The 10,287-nt window shown below is 42.7% G+C and overlaps 1 protein-coding gene across 1 annotated transcript; it reads right to left on the reverse strand.

Moving 5' to 3' along the window:
* Positions 1 to 1,795: 1,795 nt before the first annotated feature.
* On the reverse strand, positions 1,796 to 10,082 carry LIPG (lipase G, endothelial type). The gene is made up of 10 exons (XM_088476538.1): positions 9,427 to 10,082; positions 7,867 to 8,060; positions 7,356 to 7,535; positions 7,073 to 7,184; positions 6,339 to 6,563; positions 4,050 to 4,292; positions 3,317 to 3,440; positions 2,492 to 2,710; positions 2,198 to 2,302; positions 1,796 to 1,939 (listed from the first exon to the last, which is right to left on the reverse strand). The coding sequence occupies exons 1-10, from the start codon at positions 9,518 to 9,520 to the stop codon at positions 1,927 to 1,929; spliced, it is 1,509 nt and encodes a 502-aa protein (XP_088332664.1). The 5' UTR covers positions 9,521 to 10,082; the 3' UTR covers positions 1,796 to 1,926.
* Between the last annotated feature and the right edge of the window lie 205 nt (positions 10,083 to 10,287).

Here is a 10,287-nt window from a genome sequence, read left to right on the forward strand (position 1 = left end):
AGCATTCCGGCGGGTGGGAGCGACCAATAATTTTGTGCTTACGGCCGGACATGACCTAACTCCACCCATGATAGCAGCTCATGGGTTAAAGTCATTATCACCTAATTAGTGCCGCCAATCACTGATAATTTGACTCCAACCCCAATAAGCCAAAAACACAGGGAGAGGAACCAGAGAAGCCTTTATTCAGATTAAACCTCCATGTCAAAACCAAACAAACATTCTATTAATGGCTCCCCAACAAGTCTATAACCAGCTTGTACAATTTTGCATATATTTGTCTTTTCTCTGTGGTCAAAGTTGAGACTCAAAAAGTTGCAGACTTGCTGAAATAAGTATTGACCAGGGGGGTGAAGTTTTACATTAACGCACACTGAGGAGGAAGGTCATCACGCCTAAACTCAGGTGACACAACGTCTGCTTGGAAACATGTGGAAAATGTAAAGTATCTGATCAGTGAGAAACACACACACTTGTGAATGATACAAGATGCGTAAGCAGTTTTAATTTTTTCTTTTTAATGAAAATGAGCCATGTTAATACAAAGTCAGGTTCTGAATAAATAGGTCACGGCATACAAAATACATTATATATACACAGATGGCTCACATGGTACAAAGATCATAAGTTAAAGTTTACAATAGAAACTGTAGAGGGCGATGTAATCGACAGATATGAGAAAACTTCACGTTGGACCAGCTGCCTTCTAGCCTTTAGTGTGGGGGCGGGGAGGAGAATAAAAAAAAAAAAAAATAGGGAGGTGGGGGAGGGGATATTATCTATTAACAAAAAGATTTACAGTAAAAAAAAAAAAAAAGGTACATAGAAAGGACAGTGCTTCCTCCGCTATGCTGCTTTAAGTGAAGGCTGCCTTGACCACCATAATGAGCTGCAGAAAAACATCATAGGATTCACGACTCTACAAAACCCCGAACCGCCTCGCCCTTACAGATCGCTCATTTTATCCCAGCCCTAATTTATTTTCTTCTATCTGGATCTACCCTTAGCACACACTATCCTTACCCACAGCTCACAGTACAATAGTTAGAGACAGAATTGGAGATCATATAACACATTACAAGCGCAACTCATATTTTGAACTAAATATGAGTCGAGCGAGGTAACAGCACCATCCCAAACAGTCTGTGCCCAGCATCATTGTGAAGGGCAACATAAGAGTTCCAGACAGCGACCTCAGGGCATATTAATGTCCTCACTCATGTTGCAGCATCCCCCTACCCCTCCTAACAAAGAACATAAATATAAATCGGCACATCACAGACAAATGGCAGATTCGATCAAATCGAGCATTTCAGGAATAACCGTGGAGAGTGGACGAAAATATTAAATGAACATGAGTAGACAAGTGTGGGTGTCGCTGATTGGCCTTTAAAATTAAATACTGATAACTTGATCTTCATATACAAATGCAAATTATAAATAAAACTTATTTACAAACTGTACAGACTTCACCACAGCGCACACGGTATAAAAATATATATCTCTAGACTGACATGTAGACAAAAGAAAAAAAAAAAAAAAAGTTTAAACAGCATTAATATAGGAACCGCTCAGAGCAAGTTACAAACAGAATTATCCATATGGTCGATTGGAGGTAAAACTTCAATTTTAGCAGGAGATGAAGGGAAAAAAAAAAAGAAATTATGGGAATAAAATGTAAACTTTACTTATATTAGAGTGCAACGAGATGGCCCTTCTCATGAAAGAGGAAAGTTGTCATCTCCAATTATTGCTAGAGTCCATAAGGCTGCCTGACAATCAAGCTGTTAATGAGTTGATTTTTATATAGGATTTTATTATTTTCTTAATAAAAAAATAAGCAGCAAAATTCAGTGCTTCATAGACCGTTCTATTTCATTGTAACATTCTTCCACGGCTGTGTGTGCTGGTAGTTGACCCATAGCGTTATAAGTTCACCCTGGTGGAAGAAAAAAATATATATATATTAGATATTTGGTTTTACAACAGTAAAAAAAAAAAAAAAAAAAAAAAAAAGGTGCAGGACAGAATGTGCAGCCAAGCAAACAAAATTGGCGACATTTTTAATATGGATAATCTAGGAGTACCCGATGCTTACGCAGCCATGAAACTAGCAGCCTCTTATCCACTATATAAACCCCCATAAACATTTCTGCAAGTTGCAAAAGCCTCATAAAAAGGAGTTTTAAATTCTTACCTTTTTCGCGGTTTTACTTCCCAGCCATCTCTACACTTGTCAAACACCAGTTCCCCGCCAGGAGCTATACGACTGGCATGAAAGTCTTTCAGACAGAAGGTAAACCTACAAGAACACAATTTTTTTTTTTTTTTAAACATTAAAAGTGTCAGATTTTTAGACCTACAAACAGATATTTTTGTGAATCCTATAGAAAATTTAAGAAATATCCCACCTAAAATGTATTAATACGCAAACCGGTAAACTATTTGCCAATATTCAGTATTCATCATAGACAGGATAACAAATACTCACTTATGCTGGCTCTCTCCAGATTTCACGCGGATGCGCCGGATATGGAGCTCCTTGTCGCTGCTGTTGGTGGCTGCCAAGTAACTTTGCAGAGAGCTCCAGAAGGAATACCACGATTGCTTAGATCCTTCCCACTTCAGCTTAATGGACAGGAGGTCACCAATATCGTCCTCTGTGTAGACCAGGAAAGTGTTGGTGAAATTGTAGCCGATCTTCTCCGGTCTGAAATTAAAATGAGATCGGTTATAGGGCCACTCAGTTATCAATATGTCCTATTTAAATCATACTTTTAAAAATGAAAAAAAATTTTTTTTTTAAATAAAACCTAAAAATCACAGTGCAATTTTTATTATTTTAAACTGTAAAATGAAAGAGGTGATCTTACAGTGGCAGCTGGTTGGACTTTGAGTGATTGTTTACCATATCAAGGATTTATTTTGGTGCGGGATACCCTTTGGTACAGTATATTTATCTCCAGAGGTGGGGCTGCAACAGTCCAAAATTCAAACAAGGGAGCCACACCAACTGCCAGCGAGTCCCAGCCGGCGATGTTTGTTGCATTTGGGGTAGCAGTTGGTGTGGCTCCCCTAGTTGAATTCTGGACAGCGCTGTATGAAAAAATGTAGTCGAAGACAAGAAAGTGCACAAGAAAAGCCTGGGGAGGGGAGTGGCGTCCTTTTTGGCAAGGCATACCAGAATGGCTACTCACGTCATAGGAAATATGGAATCATGAATCTTTTAAAGATCACAAGTTTTCTACATAGAGGATTAATTATACCCAAATATATTTGCGGCTCGTCCCCACAGCACGTTGTACACAACACTTACATGGCCAGTGGGAGAGAAAGAGAGTCATTCATGGTCCCAGTGAGGATGATGGAGAAGGTTGGTTCTGTGGTGTCCTCTTCACGCTTGTAATTGAAGATGTGCATTTTCAGCTGGTAATGGTAAACTGCAAGAGACACCACATGGCATTAACGATAGGCAAACAACTAGATCAGACATTACTATAGGAACAGTCATTTCCCTCTTGTGCTTGAGAAAATATATATATTTTATTTATTTTAGAGGTCAACATAAATTTATTAAAGGAAGTTACCCAGAAAAGTGCTTAAAAGTCTTAGTTATGGACCTCTGTATTTATTACATTTCTATCATGTACCTCATAACATATCTCATCCCTTCCTTCAAATCTAATTAAAGCTGTGCTAATGCTCTCAATGCAGTAGGATAGGGATATGGTCAGGTTCCCAAATAGATGGTAACACTTTCACAGAGTGATGACAACACAACATCTCACACATCCTGACGGGGGATTGCGTACGTACGACAGACAGGTCAGCAGCAATGCACAATTATACAGAGGTTAGTGTCTCTAGGGGCTGTTAAAGGTCCAGCGTGATTCTAGGCAGGGTGCACAGCGTGGTGATTGCACACCATAATGGAGGGAGGTTTAGACGACACACACGGCTTCTTGTACTTTGATAACGCCTCATATTTGATCACTTATGGCCATCTCTTGGATGACAGCGCTATTGTGGGAGTGAGCCCTCCGCCTCACCTTTGTATGGCATGTGAGCTCTGGTTTTCAGATACATTTTGCTGTTTCTTTTGCTGGTGCTCTTCCTGGCGTTGTAGCCGATGGCGTTGCAGCGGTTCTTCCGGCAGCTCAGGCAGATCCCCTTCTTGAAACGGGTGGGGTCAGTGCATTGGAAAGCGAAGCTCTCCTTGTCCTGGTTAATGAGGGAATCCACAAACAGGTGCACAGAGCGCTCGTGTTCACACTTCACGGCCTCTCCGATACCTAGAACAAGCGAGGAACACATCAGCTTTCGCAAGACAAAAAATCTTACAGAACATTGGGCGGTTCAGCTGTGAAATAGAAAGGTGTTGCTATTGTGATACTACAGACATTGGTGCGTAGACACACTTACACTGTTTTAACTTAAAACATTTTAGCTTAAAACTTTTAAGCTAGCCTACAATACTAACTGGTGGCGGAAACCAGTGGCGGCTCAGAGGTGGCGCTGCAGCCCAGTGCAAAATTCAAATAGGAGGAGCCACACCAACTGCCACCCCAAATGCTGCTGACCAGGACTCACTGGCAGTTGGTGTGGCTCTCCTATGTGAATTTTGCACTGGGCTGCAGCCCCACCTCTGGAGCCACCACTGGTGGACACCTAAGGGATGGACTATAGTGTACAAGACTCTGGAGGGAGCCATATTACTTCAATCTCTACAAGAATGCGGCCTATTCAGTCACAAGGACCTTGTGCCACCACTTGCACAGAGAATGTACAGACAGGCTACATTCCCATGAGCGTTGGTTCACACAAAAGGACTAACCCTATTGTTAGACCAAATCCATCCAAGAACTCCGTGTATTCTAGTTATCCCAGAGTAGTCCTTTCAATGGTGCCAAATCGCGCTTACAACTCAAACTGCAGGGACACCCAAAGGTGACATGTCATTGGTTCCTAGAACTCGCTCACCTATTATGTATAACATACTGATAGGGCGGGAACTATGACATGTACAAAATACAGGACACATGACTAATTTTTCTTCATTCCAAGCTTATAGGAGCAATAGTTATGGAGTTCTACACAAGCGCTGGATTATATCACATACTAAGCTAAACACTGCCCTCAAGTTATTTGTGGAAAAAATTTATTCTGAGAGTTACACAAGTTTGCTTCAAGATACATGGAGCCGTATTCAATTTGAGTGGACCCGCAATACTTTTCCGCCTCCTGGGCTTTTCGCCTACATTGCGTATTTTGTAGGCGGAAAAGTATTACGCGCGTAACCCCGTATTCAAATTTGAAAGTACACGAAAACGTGACCCGGCGAAACGAACAGGCAGAAAGTACTGTCAGATTTGGGTAAATCAGCCTGACACCCCCCAAAAGATGCTCTGACATGGGGGTTAGCTATGGTTACCCCCGATTTGGCTTGCTGAAGGTATTTGGTGTTTTTAAACGGGCTCAATAGCTGCTAAATAGCGTTTTTGTATAAGTGGTGCAGAATAGTATTCAGGAGGGTTTTTTGCTGAAAATAACTTATCCCAGCAGATTTGGGGTACCTGAAAATGGGGGTCAGCATATTTAAAAGTTGCTAAAGTTAAGTTGAAAAAAAATAGTGAAAAATCCACCTTCCGCAAACACCTGCAATGGAAAGGGGGAGAAAAAAAAAAAAACAACACACCTGGGGCATACTTGGGGATCCCCCCCAGAGTCGCGTTCGCTAGTTTTTAACTTTGTCCCCCAACATTTTTTTTTTTTTGCCCCAAAATGCAAAGTGATTTTTTTGGGGTGTTCTTAAGTGTTTAAAAAATGTTTGACACAGTTTACTTTTGGGGGACAGTCTGAAGGCTGCACGGGGGTTCCCGCAACGTTGCACCCCAAAACCCCGTTTCTGCACTTTTTTCCGCCTGCTATTCATAGGCGAAACTTTTCCGCCTATTACATTGCATTCACTACGGTGATACTTTTCCGCCTGACGAAATGACGTCATCGGTGAAACTTTTCCGCAGATTCCGGCTTTTCACCTCAAATTGAATACGGGCCATGGATGGAAAGATTTCACTCTCCTACTTATCTAGCAGACCACTTCCAAGTAAACTGGGGGGGGGTTGTCCAACTAAGATTTTGTAAGTCACTTTAGTGCACTCCAATTATAGGTCACTTGCAAGAAGTCACTGACATTCCTATTACATGGGGTATTCAGTAGTTATGGAGTAAGATGAGGTAAGGAATATTACAAGCGTCAAAAAAGGATATAAAAAGGTTTCAAATTTAATGCAATTTAAAAATAAATAAATGAAAAAATAAAAAAAATGGAGACTTACTGCCATAAGCGATCGCCCCTATAAAATCCGCTAAGCCACAGCCTGGCTGGACGTCTCCACCGTTGGGATATATGTCTAGATGGCCGATAGGCATCTGGATGCCGATGCTGACACCTAGTGCTTCTCTGGTGTAGGTATGAAGAACATCCACGAAATCCGCGTCATCCGGCGAGAGGCGCTTTTCAGCTTCAACACCCTCAAACATTGGTCCTGCGGGATCCAAACCTGCAAGACAAGTTTAGGAGAAGATGGGCTCAGAGAACGAACCAATGTTTCTGATCAAACCACCTTCCTCAATGACTCTAAAATTACATTAAGTGAGGAGGAAAGACACCCAAAGTCTGTCGGTTGATTAAACATTTGCTTGTTTAACTGATATGACCAGCTGTCATTAGCTCTGCTACATACTGACTTTCCCATTAGAGATCCTCCTAAAGCTGGGTACACACAATGATATATTGTACACATCGTATAGGGTGTACGTCTGATCAGTCAATCATTGTATCATCCCATCTGCTGTTCTGCACGACAGATGGGACTAAGCAATGAATGACGTGTTGCAGATAACATACAGCATGTAACATGTTGCCATTGAACACCGGATTGAGCAGTGTCTCATTACATCACATCTATGGTGCGTACCCAGCTTTAGAAAAAGTTTAGACATTAGAGCCACAAGGTTTCATTAGATACAAAGTTTGAGCGCCGATTTTTGGCGATAGACCATTACATACCTGTGATACGCCCAACTGTTCCACTGACATAATTTCCAGCAAAGCCGGCAGCATGCGCACCCAGACTGTAGCCAATAAGATGGACGTTTTGAAGGGACATATTTGCCTTTTCCTATGAGAGCCAAACACAGCACAGTCACATATGCGTTAAGGTGGATATTTTAAAATGTACATCACATTATGTAGATTAAATGGGTGGAAGGAGTCACCCACTATCACTTCACCAAAAGGAGTTCTTACTAGGCTGCACCAGCATCATATGCGCAGGATTAACCCTTCTCACCTGTAACCAGTCCATTAGAATGGCAGTTTCCTTGCCGACCAGCTTTGTGTGATTCACCGCGTCAGGGTAGAGCTGAAAGGCGAGCGGCATCCAGTCCACTACAATGATATTGGCGTTTCTCTCTCTCTGCTGGAGAGCGGCCACTAATTTATGCAGCCAGCTCTCGAATAGTCCACTCATCTGAAGAGAAAGAATTTGGATTTTAGCAACAAATTCTGCATTGTGAAGTCTCTTCTGAAGAATAGCAGTTTCTTCGGGTTCAGTACGGGACCCCGAAAGTCAGTATACAGACAGCGGCATCCTGAGATTTTGGCAAGTATTCTAACCCACCCCTCCCAAAGCCTAAACCTAACCATCCCCAGCCATTAAAAAAAAAAAAAAAAAAAAAAAAAAAAACTCACTTTCGGTATCTCCCAGAATTTTGACCATCGGGATCCTGAATGCATACAAGTTCTTCACCCTCCCCAAGTCTTATCTGCACAGTTTACTGCATTATACATCAGGAACTTACTGTCCAGCCATGGATGACTATGAAAGTCTTTGCCGATGAGTTGTAGCCGCAGTCCTGAAGGCACTCGTCTTGTCCCGGGTTCAGGTAACAGCCTTCATCAGTATTAGTAGAGAAGAGGGCATTAAACTGAATAGGAGGTTTCTTAGGCGGCAAACCAGCATCTTCATCTTTCAGCAAGTTGGCAATCGTGTCATCTGCAAGCAATACATCAGATAAATGCATGTTTCCATCAACTACATAAGAACAAACATCGAATCACTAAAAAAAAAAAAAAAAAGTTGGACAAAACTATAAAAGTTGCAGCATGAGCAGCTCTTGCACGATAGGCAACCTGTACACTGGCAGGCTGAAACTTGTAGATCCACAATGTTCCTGTTTCTAGTTAGGTTTTTGAATGACAGGACATTCAGCAACGTATAACTTGGAACAGAACAGTTTGAATTAAAAAGAGAGACCACATTTTGGAACGCAAGGAGACGGTCACACTTACAAAATACAAAGAATGTACCTGCAAAACCACCAGATATACTGCACTCTGGCTGAAGAGTGTGGGTACTGCAGCTCATGTAAGTTATTCTCAGCTCTAGCTGGCGGCAAATCAAACCTTATATTGTATATACTGTAACACACCCACAAGATCAGCTTCACTACAGGAGACAATATAACCAGTAATTACAGAAACCAAGCCGCTGAGAGCAAGAAATTACACACTGGTTACAGTAACCATGTGACAACCAAACTAGTTATTAAAGCAGCATATTAAACAAAAACTTCAATTATGGTCCCAGCATTTTAATCACATTTCTGCAAATACTGAAAACTGGATTGATGAATTTCATTTATTACTTACACTGTACCCACCAGGTATTGTGTGCGCAAGAAGAAAAAAAAATAAATATACATAGCTATCTCTATTAACCTTCTATAAACAGGCATGGGTTTAGCAGCAATTGGTGGCATACTTCTGAATGGCTAATTACCACTGACAATTATTTTCTGCCAGCATGTACGCTGTGTATTACAGGTGCAGCAGGAAATCCCATTGTTGCAGTTTTCCAGGCAGATGTCTCATTATGCAGAAGGCAAGCAGAGCCAACAGGACACACTGTAACCCTTATTCACTAGAGTCTTTATGGCAGATTGCATTAGTCCCTCAGATGCTGGCCACCACAATGTTATACAATAATAATCTGCCAGTCCTATTGTTTGCTGTATTCCCCAGCTGGATGGCAGAATGGTATAATCACCAGAGGCAGTGTGCACGGTTATAGAGGATCAGTATTGGAAATTATATTATATATACACAAACAATTCACCATCCAATAAACCACATCTATGACCCCAGCTAACCAGAATTTATTCTGTGACAGACCCACAGTGCACATAGATGTCTGAACCCATCCCTCCACCTAACTCTACCAATCACCAGACAGCCACGTGTACCAGCCAGACCCCCCTGTTAATTCACTGCACCCCTAATAGCACCTGCTAGGGGAGTCACTTCTCACCCCAGTAGATCACACACCCAATAAATGAACCACTCAGCAGTTATATATTTACCTTTCAGCAGCCCCTCCTCAGCCAGCAGGGAAGTTTCTCCGTAAGACAGAGCAAGCACCAAGTGTATCCATACAACCCCAAGGAAGGTGCGCATTGCTGGGGACCCTCCAAATCACAGTGTAATTACTTTTCCTCTAGTTAGTGTTATTATGTATAGGTTTTGTTTGGATTTTTCCTGGATGTTTTGGGTTTTGTGACAGGCAGGATGGGCAGTCAGTGATGCCTGCGCAGCGGAGGAGGAGGAGGAGGAGGAGGAGGAGGAGGAGGAGGAGGAGGAGGACACAATGTTACCAGCGGCGGCAGCAGCCTGGATACACTGTAACAAGCAGCTACCTGGATACACTGTAACAAGCAGCCACCGCGTGGAATGAATGACACCCGGCTGTCGGGAGCTGCGCTAGTTAAAGCGCCAGCGCCAGTCACGTGACGGTGGCCTTATCGGCTGACTGATCTGCATAACCCCGATCCCGGCTCTCTGATTGGTCACGCCTCTCCTACGCCCAAAACACGTCCTTTGTGAATGGAAGTTACACTCGCGTGCCTCAGGCAGGACCTTAGTGAGGGCTGTCAGTCCAAACAATGCAGCCTTGTGTGCGGGTCCTGGAAACTATGTGCACACATGTTCCCACTGTGTTGTTCCACCCAGACAGCTCTGCTCATCAGATCTCCAGCAACACAGAGATCCTCATGTGGGAGTGCCGTGACATCAGCCTGGAATAGGGATCTTATATCTGCCTCCTCCCTTCAGGCTCAGGGTGCACCCTACTGCTGGCCTGACCCATCTCCCTGAGCTCAGCAGTCTTCCTCCTGCTCCTGTATGTCACCCAATCCAGAGGAACACAGCCTGGGTGCTGCCCTAAG

The sequence above is a fragment of the Taudactylus pleione genome, unplaced genomic scaffold, assembly GCF_031769625.1.
Source record: "Taudactylus pleione unplaced genomic scaffold, aTauple2 ptg000189l, whole genome shotgun sequence".
NCBI lineage: Eukaryota > Metazoa > Chordata > Amphibia > Anura > Myobatrachidae > Taudactylus > Taudactylus pleione.

Excerpts from the sequence above, each read along its gene's own strand:
- LIPG (XM_088476538.1), bottom strand. The coding sequence starts at position 9,520 with ATGCGCACCTTCCTTGGGGTTGTATGGATACACTTGGTGCTTGCTCTG. Across the intron at positions 8,061-9,426 it reads TGAGGAGGGGCTGCTGAAAG|ATGACACGATTGCCAACTTG; the intron begins GTAAATATATAA and ends TATTGCTTGCAG. Across the intron at positions 6,564-7,072 it reads AACAGTTGGGCGTATCACAG|GTTTGGATCCCGCAGGACCA; the intron begins GTATGTAATGGT and ends CTTGTCTTGCAG.